Source organism: Pan troglodytes, chromosome 7 (genome assembly GCF_028858775.2).
Source record: "Pan troglodytes isolate AG18354 chromosome 7, NHGRI_mPanTro3-v2.0_pri, whole genome shotgun sequence".
NCBI classification, from domain to species: domain Eukaryota; kingdom Metazoa; phylum Chordata; class Mammalia; order Primates; family Hominidae; genus Pan; species Pan troglodytes.
In genome coordinates, this window is record NC_072405.2 from 18,141,574 (window position 1) to 18,161,169 (window position 19,596).

The following is a 19,596-nucleotide window of genomic DNA, read 5'->3' on the forward strand; positions in this document are numbered from 1 at the left end:
TGTCCTTTGGCCCCGTTTCTTTCCCTTGTCTTTTCATGGGCCAGGTGTGCTCCATCAGAAGGCTTCCTGTGCCTGATGTAAAGTGTCCTGGGGGAAGAAAGGGCACTGCTTAGAAAGATGCTCCACAGGGAGAAAGGAGCCACCATTTTCAGGAGAATGATCCCAGAAGCATGAGCAATCCAGATGTAGTGGCTTCACACCTGGTGTGGGAGAGTCTCATCTCTTTAACCGGGACCTGGGCATTGGTGTCCTTTAATGCTCATAACTGCTTTTGAGGTGAGCCGAATTGATATCCTGCCTGCGTGTCGTGCTCATTGCACTGTAGTTCACACACATGTCACACAGAAACACTCTGAATAAGCACATTTTTGTTCTTGAGCAAAGTTGCACCCAAGATTCTGTGGTTCTATGGAGCCCTGAGTTCTGTCCTGGACCTCTCTACTCTTGTGTAGGTCAACTTTGATCTCTGTACCTAATGAGAAATGGACTATGAAATCTAATCAACAAATATACAAAAGTAAGGGCCGTTCTCCAAAATTGCGTCTCTCCAGTAGGTCATCTTTGATAACTGTACCTAACAAGAAATGCATATGTGATGATTCCAAATCAAAGAATCTCTTGGTTTTTCACCATTTTATTTAATTCTGTTAACGTTTAAATAGAGTTTAAAACCCAAGATTTGGCATGAAATCTAATCGTCAAATACACAAAAGGAAGGAGCCATTCTTCAAAATCTTTTCCACTGAAAGACCACCACTGATAAACAAGTGTCGTTGCATTACAGGGATCCTGCTTCCAAGATGCAACTTTCACAGCTGGATGATTGACCAAGAATCTCCTCTAATGCCATTTTTTTACCCCCAAAATGAGATTTATTTCGGGGCTTTCTGATTTTATTTTAGTTGAATACACCCACTCTTGTGTTTCAATTTCTTTCAAACACCTTTAAATAATTAAGTATCTTGCTGCATCAGCCCTTATTTAACTACTGTCCACCCACAGAAACCATTACATTTATCCCTCAATTACCCTATTTACTAATGAAATATCAGGATTCAATTAATTTTTTTGTCTTAGGTTGTATCCTCTTGCATTCCTCAGAGAATTTAATGGACACAGCTTACATTGTGATTATGGAAGATTTGAAGCAGATTTACTTGTCAGTATTATGGTCAAATATGATAGGAGTGGAACCGGGTTAGGATAGGGGCTAAATATTTGCCTTATTTCATGTGAAACAATGCTAGCTAACAATTGTGTACATATTAAACAGTTTGTGTGTATGTGTGTATTTGTGTGTTTGTTTCTGGATGTGTGTGTATGCATTGAGAAGTACTTCCAAGCATGTGCATCTGTGAGATAAATCATTCTTTCACCGACTAAATGACAAGAAGTTATAACTACACTTTCTGACTTGAGAATCTGCAGCAATGTTATGTAATTAATACAGCATATACTTTGTCTTAATTAAGATGGAGAGATCAATGGAGTCAAATAGACATTCCAGAGATAACCTTCCCATTTTTGGCCAGTTGATTCCATATCATGTTGTAATGATCTGGCATTGGGGAGAAGACAAGTCTTTGCATGAAATGGTCTTGTGGAAGCAAGATATGCAAATAATAAAGCATCAAATGGGACTATTCCCCCCAATAGTGAATGTAGAAACATTCACTTAAGTTTGTTGAAATTCTCAATGCCCAAAATAGATTGTGAAACACTTTCAAGAAAACATGCTATAACCCAGAGACTAATTGATGACATCCACCGAAGTTATGACTGCAAGAAAAGAGAAATATTCATGGCATTTTTAATCCAAGGGTTTCTTGTATATGACAGAATTTTTTAAAAAGTCAAAATCCGAAAAGCTTCACAAATTGGAAGATATCTAAGGTAAAAACTTTTGTTTCTTAAAGGGACGATGAAAATAATTGCAATGTAACACACGGCATGTGTGATAATGTTTTAATACATATCTAAAAATGCCTTAAAATTCAATAGAAATAAAATAACAACTTCTAAAACTTGACAAAAGGAAACAACAAAAATTACACACTGGAAAAGCCTGGCTGACTGGAGTGACATCCTGTCTCAAGAAAGAACAGACAAACACACAAACAAGCAAAGGATTCTAAAAGCAGGGAATCAAACAGATACTTGTACACCATTCTTCCTACTAGCACTCTTCATAGTAGGAAAAGGCAAAAACAACCCAAATGTGTGGCGAATTACTTCATTAATTTTTTTAGGATCTGAAATACTGCCTCAATTTTCAGTTACTCATTGTGGGGAGAACCTGCAGTTACCACATTTGTTCCAAAATTTTATGCTGATGAAGGTAAACCTGTCCAGCATTCTCAGAGGGACAGAATTCTGGTGTTTCTCCAGGTTCCTTGGCTTACCAGGAATGAAGATCTGAGCTGTATAGACGTTTTTCAAAAGTATGTACTTGTGTATGTATGTATGTATCCATGTATATATGTATCTATTTCCTCTTTTTAAATTTAAAAATTACAGGATACATATGCAGAATGAGCAGGTTTGTTATATAGGTATCCTTTGCTATGGTGGTTCGTTGCACCTATTGACTTATACTGTAAGTTTCTTTCCCTCACCCCCAGCCCTCAACGGGCCGTGTTGTGTGTTGTTCCTCTCACTGTGTCCTTGTTTCCTCAATGTTCAACTTTCACTTATTAGTGAGAACATGCGGTATTTGTTTTTTTTGTTGTTGTTGTTCCTGTGTTAGTTTGCTCAGTATGATGGCTTCCAGCTTCGTCCATGTGCCTGCAAAAGACATAATCTCATTCCTTTTTATGACTGCATAGTATTTTTTGGTGTATATGTACCACATTTTCTTTATCCAATCTAGCACTGAAGGGCATTTGGGTTGGTTTCATGTCTTTCCTATTGTATGTAGTGCTGCAATAAACATACGTGTGCTTGTGTCTTTATAGTGGAATGATTTATATTCCTTTGGGTACATAGCCAGTAATGGGATTGCTGGGTCAAATGGTATTTCTGGTTCTAGATCCTTGAGGAATCGACCTACTGTCTTCCAAAATGGTTGAACTAATTTACAGTTTCACCAACAGTGTAAAAGCGTTCCTCTTTCTTCTCAGCCTCACCAGCATCTATTGTTTCTTAATTTGTTAATAATCACCATTCTGATGGGTGTGAGATGGTATCTCACTGTAATTTTGATTTTCATTTCTCTGATGATCAGTGTTGTTGAGCTTTTTAAAAATATATTTGTTGGTTGCATAAATGTCTTCTTTTGATAAGTTTCTGTTCATATCTTTTGCTCACTTTTGATGGGGTTGTTTGTTTTTTTGCTTGTAAATATGTTTAAGTTCCTTGTCAACTTTGGTTATTAGACCTTTGTCAGATGGGCAGATTGCAACAATTTTCTCCCATTCTGTAGGTTGCTTTTTCATGCTGATGATAGTTTATTTGCTGTGCAGAAGGTCTTTAGTTTAATTAGATCCAATTTGTCAATTTTGGCTTTTGTTGCAATTGCTTTTGGCATTTTTGTCATGAAGTCTTTGCCCATGCCTATGTCCTGAATGGTATTGCTTAAGTTTTCTTCTAGGGTTTTTATGGTTTTGGATTTCACATTTAAGTCTTTAATCCGTCTTGAGTTAATTTTTGTATAAGGTGTAAGGAAGGGGTCCAGTTTTGGTTTTCTGCCTATGGCAAGCCAGTTTTCCCAGCAGCATTTACTGAATAGGAGATCCTTTCTCCCTTGCCTGTTTTTGTCAGGTTTGTCAAAGATCAGATGGTCGTAGATGTGTGGTGTTATTTCTGAGGTCTTTGTTCTGCTCCATTGGTCTATATGTCTGTTTTGGCAGCAGTAGCATGCTGTTTTGGTTACTGTAGCCTTCTAGTATGGTTTGAAGTTTGGTAGCGTAATGCCTCCAGCTTTGTTATTTTTGCTTACAATTGTCTTGGCTATACGGGGTATTCTTTGATTTCATATGAAATTTAAAGTAGTTCTTTCTAATTCTGTGAAAAATGTCAATGGTAGCTTGATGGGTATAGCATTGAATCTATAAATTAGTTTGGGCAGTATGGCCATTTTTACAATATTGATTCTTCCTATTCATGAGGATGGAATGTTTTTCCATTCGTTTGTGTCCTCTCTTATTTCCTTGAGCAGTGGTTTACATACGTCCTTGAAGAGGTCCTTCACATCCCTTGTACTCCTAGCTGTATCCCTAGGTATTTTATTCTCTTTGTAGCAATTGTGAATGGGAGTTCATTCTTGATTTGGCTCTCTGCTTGACTATTGTTGATGTAAAGGAATGCTTGTGATTTTTGCACAATGATTTAATATCTTGAGACCTTGGTGAAGTTGCTTATCAGTTCAAGAAGTTTTTGAATTGAGATGATGGGGTTTTCTATATATAAAGTCATGTCATCTGCAAACAGAGACAACTTCGCTTTCTCTCTTCCTATTTGAATACCCTTTATTTCTTTCTCTTGCCTGATAGCCCTGGTGAGAACTTCCAATACTATGTTGAAAAGAAGTGGTTACAGAGGGCATCCTTGTCTTGTACCAGTTTTCAAAGGGAGTGCTTCCAGCTTTCGCCTATTCAAAATGATGTGGGCTGTGGGTTTGTTATAAATAGCTCTTATTATTTTGCAATATGTTCCATCAGTACCTAGTTTACTGAGAGTTTTTAACATGAAGGGATGCTGAATTTTATCAAAGGCATTTTTGCATCTATTGAAATAATTGTCTGGTTTTTGTCTTTGGTTCTGTTTATGTGATCAATTACATTTATTCATTTGTGTATGTTGAACCAGCCTTTCATCCCAAAGATGCAGCCGACTTGATTGTGGTGGATAAGCTTTTTGATGTGCTGCTGGATTCTGTTTGCTAGTATTTTATTAGGAATTTTTGCATTGTTGTTGTCAGGGATATTGGCCTGGATTGAGCAGGTATGTGTGTGTGTATGTGTCTACCTTGGTTTGCCAGTAGGTTGATGTGTGAGTGTGTGTGACTTTGTGTGTGTGTGTGTTTGTGTGTGTGAATATGCGATAGAGAGCCAAACTAGAGCAGAGGAGGTTCCCTGGCCTGCCATGACATTAAATGTTCTGAATTCAAGATACCAAGAGAGGCATGAGACCCACAGTGGAAACTTCATGATGTGGCCAGGTTTCAGGGGTTTCTGGGAGCTGCCAGCGGGCATGTCTCAGGCTTGCTCCCACTGACAATCCATGTCTTCTCTCTAAATGGGAGATGGTTCTGTATGGAGAACAGACAACTTAGAGCATGATGTAAGGGTTCTGCCTCATACTCACTAGGAAAGGAAACAGTTTTCATCATCTCTCACTCCATTCCCATTGTAAATCTATAGACACAGGGGTCAGTTACCTGAAATATTAGCATAGCTAAAGTCCTCAGACCAAATTAGATGTCCTACCTTCTCATGTGGATCAGATCCTAAAAAAACAACTGCTTCCTGTGGTCATTATCTTTTCTCACAGGCCATTTCCAATCCAGAGGAAGACCTTCTAAAAGAGGTGATGGATGGGAGAGTGCTGACATACTATGTGAAGCTACTATTTGGAGTTGGACACGAGTGCATGTGACCTTGTGCCACAGCGGCAATGTGAGCTGGATGACAAATGGAGATTTGGACTTGTGATAATTGGCCTCTGTGTCATTGTGTGGAAGACTGACTGGTCCCTTTATTTCCTGTAGCTTGACTACCACACAAATGAATCCATTCAAATGTTGGCAAGTGGAGCAGAGTCCCAGGACAGGTAAGGCACCTTCCCTGCTTTTTCTTAAGATCAATCCCCATGCCTAGAAATTAAAGTCACATCCCACACTATCATTAAAGTAGAGAGTGCATTCTGCAGGATGAGTGAAAAGGCATTTATGATTCTTGGGGGCAGATGTTCTACAGTTGCCTGTGCTAGTTCACATCTTTCTGCAGATCACATTCTTAACCTCTAGAGAGTCTGGCAGGAACAGAGCCATACCTTTCCCAGTCTGCAATCTCTACAGGTACAGAAACACCCCCAGTTCAAGGATCTTCACACCTGGATTTAGGCCTACACCTGCAACTACCCCAGGTAAGTTTCCTTTTTCAAGGGCAAAGTTCGGACAATGCTGTTCAAACTCCAGGCAACAAGCAACATCTAGGGAATGTGCTTTTAGGTAGGGTCAGCATAATATCGCACTCTGGGAGACATTTTTATTTTAAAGTTCTAGAGGGTGATGCTGCTGGCGGCTCCCTCCCAATCTGCACCATTTGCAGCCTCTTTTGAAGACAGAGAACTGAAGGCTGTCCTTCGAATGGAGCAGTGTGATTCCAAAAAAAGAGATGCTCCTTGTGGTCCTGGGACCAGGGATAGGACTCCAGTTGAGCCTGGTGGAAGAGGTCCTCGTCCTAGCCCAATGGAGAGCCATGCAGCTGAGCTTGGGTGATGTGGTCCACGTGGTTGTTTCTGACTGTGTCCTGAGGTTGCAGGATGGCTTGCAGTTCCCTATGCAGATCCAATGCATCTTTTGCTTTTTTGCTTCTACAACCTGGAATTTATATGTTCAAGATGGAGCCATCTCAGCCATGACAACAGAGAATGTACCACTCCCACGTGAGGAAGAGGGGTAGGCAGTGCTCTTGTATCACCAGCCCTTAATGAGACCCTGAGGAAACCACATCATGGAGATCAGCCCTTCTCTCCTGTAAGGAACTCATCCTATGAAAGAGCAATTGGTGGCTGCAAGAGCTGTCTCTGGGACAGCTGTTCATGTCTATATCTGCAGGGTAACCCTCATAGTCATATGCAGTCATATCCATAGTCATATCTGGAGTCAGTCTCCAGTTCGACTGAGTGAATGGAGAAACTAAACATTTATTACTGAATAATAACATTAATAAACCATCTTAATGATAGTAATAATAAACATATTGATGAGTATTAACAGGAATGATGATGATTATTATGATACTAATATCCATAATTAATAATTTTAATATTGATAGTACTACTAACCCTGTGGACTTGGGACCTAAAGAGCAGTTTCCCCTGACAATTATCCCATATTTGGCCAAATGGGGTAATATTGAGTTCCAGAAGGCAAAGATTAACATTCAGAAAAACAGGAAAAACAACCTGCAGGTAGGCATGTGCACACATGGGGACTCTATGGATAAATACTAAAGTGACTCTTGCTCTGGATCTCCATGCTAACAAACATGCACCAGCTTTCAGGAGGTAGGACAGCTGGCTGATGGGGCAAGGCTTCTTGAGGACATGGCAGGAGTCAGAAATCACACATGCTGCCCAGCAGCAGAGCTCATGACAAGCAGTAAACCCCAGCGAAAGGACCTGGCTGCCCTTCTGCCATCTGCTCTCCCATGGCCTCTCTTGACTGGTACATCTAGGCACTGGAGTAACCTTCATTGGCTATAGGAGGGCATAATCCTCAGTATTCTTCCACCTGCAAGAAAGACAAAAATTAACTGAACACCATGGCTTCTGGGTATCCTTAGTGGGCTTAGCATATTTTGCTTTTGCTTTAACAGGCCAGTTATCCAGGCAGTGACTTTCTGTACAGCTACAGTCACCTCTGGACACCTGCAGAGACTTTAAAATTTCCAGAAGGTCAGAAATTTTTGGAGACCTTTCTCATGGGTACATTGCCTGCAAAGGTGAATCAATAAGCTTCTGAACTGACTTGGAAAATGTTGCAGAGACTCTTGTGAACAGATAGACCCTCTCCTGCCACTCCAGATAGACGTATCTGGGTCACACACACCTAATTTAACAACTTCTCATTATCTCAGGTGGGCAACAGACAGCAATTTAGGACCTATCCCAGTGTGGATGAAAGACATTGAGTTGGCTTAGAAAAATATTTGATAGACTAGATGTGGCAAGAAAGCCCATTCTGGGGATCAAAAGCCTGCACATAGAGTTGTTGACACATAAAGGGTATGTATAAATTCTTTCTCAGCCCGTGAGATCAGGATGTACTTCATCAGTATACCATGCTGGTATAAAGAGATTCTTGCCTCCAAAGGGACTCAGAATATTTCAGGGAACCTGTATTAGTCTATTTTTACACTGTCGTAAAGACACTACCCCACACTGGGTAATTTACAAAGGGAAGGTGTTTAATTAATTCACAGTTCTGCATCGCTGGGGAGGCCTCAGGAAACTTACAGTCATGGTGGAAGGCAAGACAGAAGCAAGCACCTTTTTTCACAAGGTGGCAAAAAAGAGAAGTGAGTGCGCAGAAAAAAAAACCTCCAACTTTTAAAACCATCAGATCTCCTAAGAATTCACTCACTATCATGAGGATAGCATGAAGTAAACTTCTTCGACACATGGCGATCACAGGTCCCTCTGTCGATGTGTGGGGATAATAATTTGAGATGAGGTTTGGGTGGGGACACAGAGCCGAACCATATTATTCTGCTCCTGGCACCTCCCAAATCTCATGTCTTTTATATATATTGCAAAACCAATCATGCTTTCCCAACAGTCCCCCAAAGTCTTAACTGATTCCAGCATAACTCAAAACTCCAAGTCCAAAGTCTTATTTGAGATAAGTCCCTTCTGCCTATCAGCCTATAAAATTAAAAAAAAAAAAAACAAAGTTAGTTACATCCACAATGGGGACCTCATGACCCTGACCAGGGCCTTATCCTACTGTGGCTCAACTGATATCCAAGATGCAAGACAAAGTCCTTTTTACTCTTTCCTCTAATCTCCTCTAGCAGAAGGAGGCGGTCTTTTTCGGAGCTGCAAGCTGTGCTGCCTGGGGTTGGGGGAGTGGTAATGCAAGTACTCCTTTAGCTGTCCTGGCTGGTGTCTCAGTAGGTTTTATGGCCACTCACCTCAGTACACTGGCTCTGAGTACAGTACTATTGTGTCTGCAGTAGTGTATGAGATGGAAAATAAGTCTCCATTCTCCAAGACTCTTCTTGAGCATCAAGGCTGCCTGATTGTTGAGATATAGCTACAGACTTTCCTCGCTGAGCCTAGCATGCACATGTTCCTCTGCTGGAAAAAAAACAAAAACAAACAAACCACCAGACGACTTCCCACAAGTGGAATGTTCTGGGACTCAAGGCCATCTAGATTATTTTGTCCCCAGGGTGCTCCCTTGATGTGGTGCGCTTCCTCTTTCCTCAGAGTAGGAGGCCCTGAAATTCAGATTACTGCATATGCTGCTGCTGCTTCTCTGGGTCTAGCTACCCAGTGGGGCTGCCGCACACCAGGCTGGTGCTCAAGAATGTCCGCAATGGATCCAGTGATATAATCTGTCCTCAAGTCTCACAGCAGTGTGTATCAGCAGCTGATCAGATGGGGATGGCAGGGGAGTGATGTAGACTCTGAAAGATTCCTCGGTTATAAATAGTCCTAGTGTGTTGTGTATTGGATTTCTCAAATGCCAGGTGTAGTAGTAATGAACTCATCACATGGACAGACTCAGGGCCTCCTGCTTAGCCAGAATGATGCAAGCAATGGTAACAGTTGTGGTCACTCACAACTTTTCTCCTTCCTGGGTGCTATGTTATTCTACCTGCAGATGCTGTAAAGGACTGTCAGTAGGCCTTCAGCCAGGAGGTGGTGCTTCCAAAAGACTGCCAGCTGTGATGGTAGTGGTGAGATTTGGACTTGCCTTATGTTACCCATGGGAGACACTCTGGTGTCTCAGGAAATAGGTGGAGCCATAGAGCTTCTAAAAGTTTCTTCTGTTATTTGTGTTAATCTACCAGGGTAGGTGGTTGAGCAAAGCCAGGTGGGAACTAGGTCAGGTAAGGTGATGCTCTGGCTCTCTATGTGTGGGACAAGCAGTGGCTCCAGTGGGAATTGGAAGGCAGTTCTTGGGCCACTGGAGTAATTCTCCAGAGAGAAGTGAAGCTGTCTCTGCCTCTGTACAAGGAGAGTCCATGTGAAGAATGGGGAGTAGCAGCTTGGTAGTAAGCCCCATCCAGCTCCCACACACTTGGCAAGGCAGGTCTCACACCCACAGTGTTCCAATGGGAGTAGCTAGCTAAGTTTCAAGAAGTCTGAGCTCAGAACTCAAAATTGGCCCATACCATAAGTCTCCCCTATGGAGACAGCAACTGCAACCTTCAGGCCACACCCTTCCTGATCCACCTGCAGAGCAGGGGCCCCCAGCTGCTGTGCTTGCTGCTGCAGCACACTTCCCACTCACCTCTCAGTTCTGGCCTGGGGAGTTTGTCCCCAGTCAAGATTATATCACACATTTCAGTTGGGAGGTTGTCTCAACCTGTGACCACCATCTGAGTTAGCTGGCAGACTTCTAGGAGGTCCTGTCTGAGGTAGAATCAGAAATGGCTCCCCTCCATTCTACCAGAAACTGGGAATGTGCTGGAGATTCAAAGCACATCCCAATGCCACTCCTCATATACTCACCACTCTTCCCTAAATCAGCTCCAGCACTGAGTAGGGTTAAGGCCTTCCCTCACGGCCTGGATTGATAGGTTTCCCAGTGGAAGTGTATATCTTAGAGTCAGTTTACCCTCCTGTCACACCCTGGAAACTTACAATTTTCTGCCTAGCTTATGGTGTAAGCTGCATTCTGCTGTTTCTTTCAAATGGTCTGTGGCTTATTTCAATTTTCCTGTTAAATTCCTGTGTAGCTTCTTCAAAGAAAGTTCACAGTGTGAGTCTCTACACACCATTTTGTCTTTCCAAGTGCAAGAGGCACACTAACAATGCCTTCAATCCACCATCTTGGAAAACAAAAGTAATGATTTTCTCATTTTTAAAAGTTTTGTTAAGATCTGTTAATGACTCACAAAGAAATAGTACTTGGGTATATTTGAAATTAGGATTTATTCATTTATGTTGATACGTGAAAATGCAAGACGGTTATCAAGATGGAAGTACTTAATATATATATTTTAATATTCTTAGATGCAAATAACTGCACTTTTGATGTATTTTTATTCTGTCTCAGTTTCATTTCAACTTAGGTTTAAAGGGTTCTTGATAATCTGACATGATAAGTGGTGTTGGAATTGGCATTAAAATCCACCACGCTCTACAGCCCTTCATCCTTCTTCGGCGGGCACCAATTTGATCTTCTACTACTTTGCAGACATCTCTTCTGCAAACACCAGACAAATTGAGACAATGACCTTCCGCAGGACCCAAACCACCTCTTACTGCAGGAAACAAGATCCAGTGAGATAGTTAGTCCACAAATGGAATGCAAATCCATAAACACTCTTAAGTAACAGAATAAATTTAGTATGAGCATTTTTATGTGGGAGCTCTTGAAATGGTTGCTGCTCATATGTCAGAGACACATGCAGTTTAAGAAAGGTAGCAGTTCCAATCCTGGTTTGGCCCAACAGTCAGTGCATTTTTGGTGGGGAAAAGGGATGTGGAGGAGATGGTACATCTTCATCTTTTTCTCTGGGTTTTCTGTCAGAAAGGGATGTTGCTTACTCCAGTGGCAAAAAATGTCAGTGTCTTCTGCCAGAGTGGGTTACTGAGGGCCATGGTGGTTCCACCTTGTGGCTGATACAGATAGTCCCTTTCTGCTTTTGTTTCTAGCCAAAAAAGATGTTTCTCGCATCTCAGGTATGCTGATTTCAGCAGCTGTTTTCTCTATATGGCTATTTTTTTTTCTTTCACTCTCTCTTTCTCTCTCTCTCTCTCTTTTTTTTTTTTTTTGGCTTCACTGTGCTGCCATAGTTTCTTAAATGGTCCCTTGAACCCTCCCAGGGCTATTTTGGTTTGTACATAACTATCTATATATTTTTTCTCTTGGGGGGAGTGTGTAGAGCTAAAGGCTGGTATATCCTGCTCCTGCTCCCCGAAAGTGACATTATTCCCCCAAGCTAGTATTTCAGGCTTTCAATCTATTCATGCTTTCATCTGTTTAAACATAAGTAGAAATTACTTTTTCTCTCCACATTTAGATTTGCTCTATCTACTTTTATTGCTAATAGTGTCTTAGTCATAGAATAGATTAGTTAGAAAAAAGTGTTTTTGACATTATAAATGATTCTTTCAATTTGTGTCTAAAAGTGGAAAATGCTAGAAAGCTTAACATTTGTTATTGTATTCAGACCAGTATTTCCTCCAGATGACCTTTATTACAACAAAGATAATTTAATGAAGATCTCTCTAATGGTAAAGCTGATGGCTTTGTGCTATTACAATATCCTTAAAATAAAGTGACGGTCTGGTGGAAATAACAACTAAAGCAAGGATTAGGAAGAAAACAGTTAATACCTTCAATTTGGTCTCACTGTGCGTTAAGAGTTTTCATTGTGTTAAGGATTTACTATACATTAAATAATTTAATGTTCATTTAATAATAAATGGATCTTATTAAATATGATTTTTAGAATTATAATCACATTACTTTTATTCACATCTGTCTACTGATGCCATTCCTAGATGAGAATGGTATAACATTATTTTATTTTTTTTCATTTTGCCACATCTTTACTTACTTAGGATTATGCTGTATCAAACAATGTATGTGTGGGAGTAATGGATGATTCAGGAATGCATGAGGAGGAGGTTTAAGCTCCTTAACCTTGAACAATTAAAATTAGCAACATAATATTGAAATACATACATAACACTCAAGTGGTACTTTCAAAATAGTGTATATTTCCTCTGTTTATTTGTAGCTTTTAAACCCAGCTAGAAGCATTCTATTTCCTTTAGGTACCATAAGTCTGAAAGTCTGTAGTGAAAACTACAAGTAGTAAATGATACTAATTCATGTGCTCCCACCTGTGGAAGAATCGAATGTCTTAGATAAAAAAAGATGGTGCAATTGGTGTACAAAGTATCTAGAATACAATTTGGTGGTGTTTTTTCTGTTTCCATAGCAGAGTAACATATATAATATTCTCCTTTCATCAAGTTATTTAAATATGCCTTTGAACGGGGAGAATTGAAAATAATACTGTGAATCCTGGTAAACATTTTAAAATAATGAGAAGAATATTGCCTTTACAAAGTCAAAATTTGTCTGATTACAACTCATATAGCAATTTCATAGCAAAACACTTCATTCAATCCTATTAAAATAAGAAGGAAAAGAAGAATACCCACTGTCAATGTTGTATTAATATAGTTCTAAAAGTTTTGGACAATGAAATAGGTTGTAAGAAGAGAAGTCAGGGGAGACTTGAGCCCATTGTTTTCCCTCTCCTTCTATACCTCCCAAAATACCATTGGAATGTTGTAACATTTTGAAGAATCTATAGCAGTGTCCCAAATCATAGAACAGTATGAATACATCTGAATCTGAGATATCTCCGAAAGATACAAAATAGGTGTGATTAGAATGAAAGAAAGATTTAGGCTTTTGGCCATGACTGCAAGTTAGCTGCTCTCAAATGACTGCTGCTATCGAACAAATACATTTTAGAGGATCTCTCTGAAACATTTCTATTCTTGAAAACGGTTAGGCAAGTTCTTTAAATATCTCCTCTTTCAAACACAAAAATAGTCTGTGAACTGGAGCTTGAGCACTGGGCACTTTGTATTGGCTAGCTGATGGAGGGGTGTGAGGGTTTCCCAGATCTTCTGGGAAGATCTGCTATTATCAGCAATGCTAATGGTGGTACTACTGACTCTTGGGCCATCAGAAATTCCAGTTCGTTAATCCTGGAACTTCTATATTGAGATAAAGCATTGAGTCAGTTTCACATAGGAAGTTTGGATAATAGCATTCTCATTTCAGACCGTAGAATGATGGCAGATTAAGGATGAGCAACGAGTTCAGTATTAAGAATGATCAGGTAAGCAAGACACCATGAATAAAACTTAATGAAATGAACAGCACATTTAAATCCTTGAAAACTAAATGTATTGAAATTGTCAATGTGGAGAAATAATTAAGCAGCTGTGTATCGATTGTTTAAAGAAACAATCTACTCTTACAAAGAAGTAAAAACAATAGTAAAACAATATAGATGATAGAAAAAATGGGCAGGTCTGGCTGGGCGTGATGGCTCATGCCTGTAATCGCAGCACTTTGGGAGGCCGAGGCAGGTGGATCACGAGGTCAGGAGTTCAAGAACAGCACCCCCAAGATGGTGAAAACTTGTCTCTACTAAAAAAAAAAAAGTGTTTATATATATAAAAATTAGCTGAACATGGTGGTGGGCACCTGTAGTCCCAGCTACTCAGGAGGCTGAGGCAGGAGAATCACTTGAACCCGGGAGGTGGAGGTTGCAGTGAGCCAAGATTGCACCACTGCATTCCAGCCTGGGCAACAGAGTGAGACTCTGTCTCCAAAAAAACAAAACAAAACAAAAAGGCAGGTCTGAATTAAAAAAAATTAACAATTAATGCAAGTTATTAATGATATATTAGATATAGGTAACAGGATAATTAGTAAAGAAAAAAATGCTTAAATGATATACCCAGAATGTAGCATGGAAACACAAGGTCTAACATTTATTTAATTCAAATATGGGGGGAGAAAGGTGTAAGAGGATTCACCGTTTCAAGAGATTCTCAAAAAGAAATTAGGAAAAAGTATAAATCCATGGATTCAAAGACCGTATTTCTAACAGATGATATAAAAATAAATCCACATTACTTAAATTATAAATTATAAAACATTAAAACCAAAGACCAGACCATATAAACATTGAAAAAAGGACAATTTATAATGAAATAATATTTATCTGATTATTATAGTAAAGCAAAAACTAAAAATGAGTAAACTAGTATCAACAAATATTGAGAGAAAATAACTGTTAGTATAGAATTGGGTACTCAGTAATGCTGTCTTTCAAGAACAAAAGTAACAATATGAAATTGACAGATAAAAACTAAAATTGTTCACTATCAAGAGATCTGCAGCAAATAAAATTTCAAAGGCTATATATCAGGAAGAAAGAATTTAACCCAAAAGCTGATCTCAGAGTCAACTTGGAATTCCATAAATATCACTAAACTGATGATAATAGTAATACTTTCTGACATGGGGGGATTCTGAAAAGAAGCGAACTTTTACTTTTGTTTAAAGTTTAGAAAGCTATAGAAAAATGCTCTTGCCCTGACAAAGAGAATAAGCTGGATAATCTATAGATCATAGATTTCATTTTAAAAGACAGAGCTGAGGTCTCAAAAAAAGCTAATTAACTTAAATTCAGAGTAATGAAGCCCTACTGAAAAAAGAACGGATCCACAGATGATTTGTGTGTACCTGAGTTGCAGCAGCAGAAGCAGGAGGAAGCTGCCCCTGATGGAGATAAGAAGGAAACAAGTGAACCTCAAGCAAATGTTGAAAGGCTGAATGTGGGCTTGTGATAGTTTAGCATCTGTAGGGGCCCAAACACACTCACTCACTCACTAATGCTTTAATGCTTTTCTTTTCTTTCTTTCTCTTTCTTTCTTTCTTTCTTTCTTTCTTTCTTTCTTTCTTTCTTTCTTTCTTTCTTTCTTTCTTTCCTTCTTTCTTTCTTTCCTTTCTTTTCTTTCTTTCTTTCTTTCTTTCTTTCTTTCTTTCTTTCTTTCTTTCTTTCTTTCTTTCTCTCTTTTCTTCCTTTTTTTTTTTTTTTTTTGACGGAGTCTCACTCTGTCACCCAGGCTAGAGTGCAATGGCATGATCTCGGCTCATTACAACCTCCGCCTCCAGGGTTCAAGCGATTGTCCTGCCTCAGCCTCCCGAGTAGCTGGAACTACAGGCACGTGCCACCACACTCTGCTAATTTTTTGTATTAGTAGAGACAGGGTTTCACCGTGTTGGCCACTGACCTCGTGATCCCAAAGTGCTGGGATTACAGTGCCTCGGCCTCCCAAAGTGCTGGGATTACAGGCGTGAGCCACCGCACCCGGCCCCACTAATGGTTTTTTCATGACCTATCTTGTGTGCTCCTAGGTAAGATCAGATGGAGAGCAGGTGAACTACCTGAGACACTTTTGAGGGACAGGCATGTAGGAACTGCTGCAATTTGAGGTCAGAGAAAGGTAAAGGTCACACTGTGAGAATCGGGAAAATCCTCTGTTACTGGGGAGTGGGTTGGGGAGCTGAGAGAATCCCCCCTTCACTCTCTTTTCTCACAGGTGCATAAGAAGAGAGGCCTGATGAGGTCTGAAGGCAGGGGAGGGCAGGTAGCTGAGAGAAGTAGATTCTCTGGTCTTTCACTGAGTGTGAGGCAGCTACTGCCCGTGGTTGGGCAAGGGATGGGAGCCCTGAGAGATTCTTGAGGTGCAGAGATAGAGGCTTGCTGAGGATGAAAGTGGACAGGAAAGCTAAGAGAAGCTCCAATGCTGACCATGGCACTCTGCAAGAAGAGAAAATCTGTATGTAGAGGTTTCTGAGGGAAAATCATGAGTTCAGTTTTGGATATATATTACTTTTGAAATCAAGTGTCCAAGTAGATATATCAGTTATGCAGTTGGATAATTTATTATAAGCCTGGAGTTCAGAAGGAGGTCCAAAAGGAGAATTTAAAGGGATGAGACTTGCTGAGCCCCTCCAAAGAGTGTGTGGTGAGGGAGAAGAGAAGAGGACCAGGAACTGAGCTCTGGAGCTCTCCAATAGGAGGTGTGATGCAAAAAGATGAGGAAGAAACAAAGGAAGCCGAAGTGGTAGCTCCAGTGAGATAGGCTGAGACTCAAGTGAATGTGCTGTCCTGGAAGCCAAGTGAAGAAAGTATACTGTGAAGAAGGAAGTGATTATTTGTGTCAAATGCTGCTAATAGGCCAATTAAAGTTGTAGTGAAAAATGATTACTGGATCTAGCAATGTGGAGATTATTCGTAACTTTGACAAAAGTGGTGTCAATATCATGATCGAAAAAGGGGGAGAGAGCCTGATTGGGATATATTTAAGAAACAATGAGAGGAGAGGAATTGAAGACAGAGAGTATGGACAGCTCTTTTAAGATGTTTTGCTGAAAAGTAGAGCAAAAAATGGGATGACAGCTGGCATCAGAAGAAAAGCAAGGACATTCTTTTTCTTAGATCAGAAAAACAACAGCATATTTGTATGCTGATGGTAATCATTTACTAGCATCAAAATTGATGACACAGTCATGATATAGTGAACTGCAACAGGAAAATCCCCAAGTACACAGTGAAGAGGGAATATAATGCACAAATTTAAAAATTATTTGAATCTCTGAAACATCTGTTTTGATATTAACCTTTCATTCCTGCAATAGTTATTTTAAGCATGTTCTCATTTTCTCTTGTTCAGCGTTGCCCGGTTATTATAAAGTGTATTAGACTTTTTGAAAAACATTTTTTAAAATATTAGTTTTTTCTCATTTATTTCATTAATTTATATTTTGTATTTATAATTTTCCCTTTATCTTCTTTAGGGTTATTATGCTGTTTTTTTTCCAAAAGCCCCCAAAATGCATGCTTAGCCATTAAATTTTAGCCATTTTTGTATTGAAAGTTATGTTACCCATTTCTGTGTGGTTACCTGTAATATACCGTGAGCAGCACTTCTTGGTGTCTTTGCTCCTTATTAATTCACTTGTCTGAAGTTCCTTTAACTCTCCTTTCTGGTCCTCAGTTTCACTTTGCAAATCATTTATTCATAACCACATAAATCATAATTTATTTTGAAAAGTCTCTCATAAAATTTTCACTTATTCTAGGATTATAATTTTTCCATTTGTCTCTTAGAATGAAACTTTCAGATTTGTCAACACTCATTTAGCAGTAGCTCCTATTGATAGGATTCCACCATCTCTTTTGACCTAGTAAGTGAATATAATAATAGATGCCACAGAGATTCAATCCTGTCAGATTTAACTGCCTACATATAAATTTCCATGTCCCGCAAAGGCATCTCATTGAGGTCATGTTCTGTTGTATCCTTACTTTGTACCTTGAGATGCTTGGTGGGGCATGGAAATTTATATGCAGGCAGTTTCATCTGACAGGATTGAATTTCAGCAGCATCCATTATTATATCCACTCACTAGGTCAAAAGACATGGATGGAATCTTATCAACAGGAGCTACTGCTAAATGAGTCTCTTTTCTATTTTTCCCTATTATAATCCTAGTGAAGCTGTAAATATTAGGTTCTTGAACCCACAGGACTGATTCTAGGATCTTGTCTGGCCAGAGATATAGCCTTCTCATCTGCAGAACCTTATAGTAATCAGCTACCAAATTACCTGGGGATAAGAGAATTGAAAAAAGAAGGAGAATAAGGAGAAGCAAATGGAGTCTCACGGCTGAAGGGCCAGCATCAATGTGGGTTGAGCCTGGATTCTCTGGGCATCGTGGGTCTGGGTCTTTTTATGATGCTCTCTGAGTCTGTGATTTGTTCTTGGTCAGAAGAGCCTAACGAAAAGAGAATAACTAAATCTCCCACAGGAAACTTCCAGGGACACACAAGTACATAAATGTGGTGATATCTCAATGGAATAGAAAGCAGGTGAATGCTATTTATTTCCCAAAGATTCAGGATGTCTTTATTGCCACCTGCTTTCTTTATTATTTTTGACATGCACATGCAATAATCATTGATCTCACTTTATACATCTATTGTTTGCCAGGCAATATAGTAGGAACTGAAGTAAAACTGTTATACACAAACAGTACATAATTAATGGATATAGTTTGGCAAGTTTGCACATATATATTATCTTGTTACCACACCAATATCCAGGTAATAATATATCCATCACCTCCAAATGTTTCCTACGTCCCTTTATTGTTGTTGTTGTCAGAATCCCTAAGATCGACCCTCTTAACAAATTGTTAAATACAAAATACCTCATTGTTAACTATAGGTACTATGTTTTGGAGCCTATCTCTGTAATTGACTCATTTTGTATAGCTTTAACCCTTGAACAATAACTCCCCATATTGCTCTTTCCTCACTCAGTAAAACACCAAAGTCTTTTAAAGCACATTCTATATAATCCACTTTATGAAGCTTTTCCTAACACTCTTTTATCTGTTCCCCCCCAGTAAAGGGAACTACTAATATAAAAATTACCTATTTTGGATTACTGTGTCTTTTACAAACATTATTTTATGAACCCATTTAACACTTATCTCCCATTATCTTATTATGAAGTAAAATAAAACTTGACGTGATTTTAAAAAATGAAATCACAAAAGGGCTTTGTTAAATTATGATGTACCACTGCTTATTTGTAACAATTCAAGTTACACTAGGGGTTTTTAAAAATCTTTTGTTTTTATTTGTTGCATATTGTAAGCACAGTGTCTTTTCCAGCTATTTGCTTTGGGAAGAAAAGTTAGAGTTACAATGAACATCATAGGCTATCTTGTCTAGTCACTTACATTACAGATGAGGAAATGAGCTGAGGGAAAGGAAGAAACTTGCCCAGGATCACCCAGTGATCTAGCGAGGAAGGCGATAGAGACAGCACTAAGGTTTGGTATTCAGAGCCTCATTCTGTTTTCTCCTCTTGCCCCTTCTCTGTTTCCTCCTCTCTTCCCCAGCCTTCCAGAAATACTTTACAGTTCTGCTGCAATGTCTACCTAAGGGCATCGAGAGGAGACTTCACTTTTCATTAGACTGCTTTTTTAAGCACTGTCTTGCATTTTCTTCTTCAGTCTTGTTGTATCCCATTTTTGGCTATAAGTAATGCTTCTGCTGTGCTGTTCTATCCAAT

The 19,596-nt window shown here is 39.4% G+C and overlaps 1 protein-coding gene across 7 annotated transcripts in view; it reads left to right on the forward strand.

The window, feature by feature from the left end:
• Nucleotides 1–19,596, forward strand: part of LOC736669 (uncharacterized) — a 188,406-nt gene that overhangs the window by 10,745 nt on the left and 158,065 nt on the right. For all 7 annotated transcript variants that reach the window (XM_054656549.2, XM_054656548.2, XM_063816882.1 and 4 more), the window contains exons 2-3: nt 5,491–5,615; nt 5,708–5,769. In XM_054656549.2, the coding sequence (XP_054512524.2) occupies nt 5,491–5,615; nt 5,708–5,769 (187 nt within the window). The remainder of the gene's footprint in view (nt 1–5,490; nt 5,616–5,707; nt 5,770–19,596) is intronic.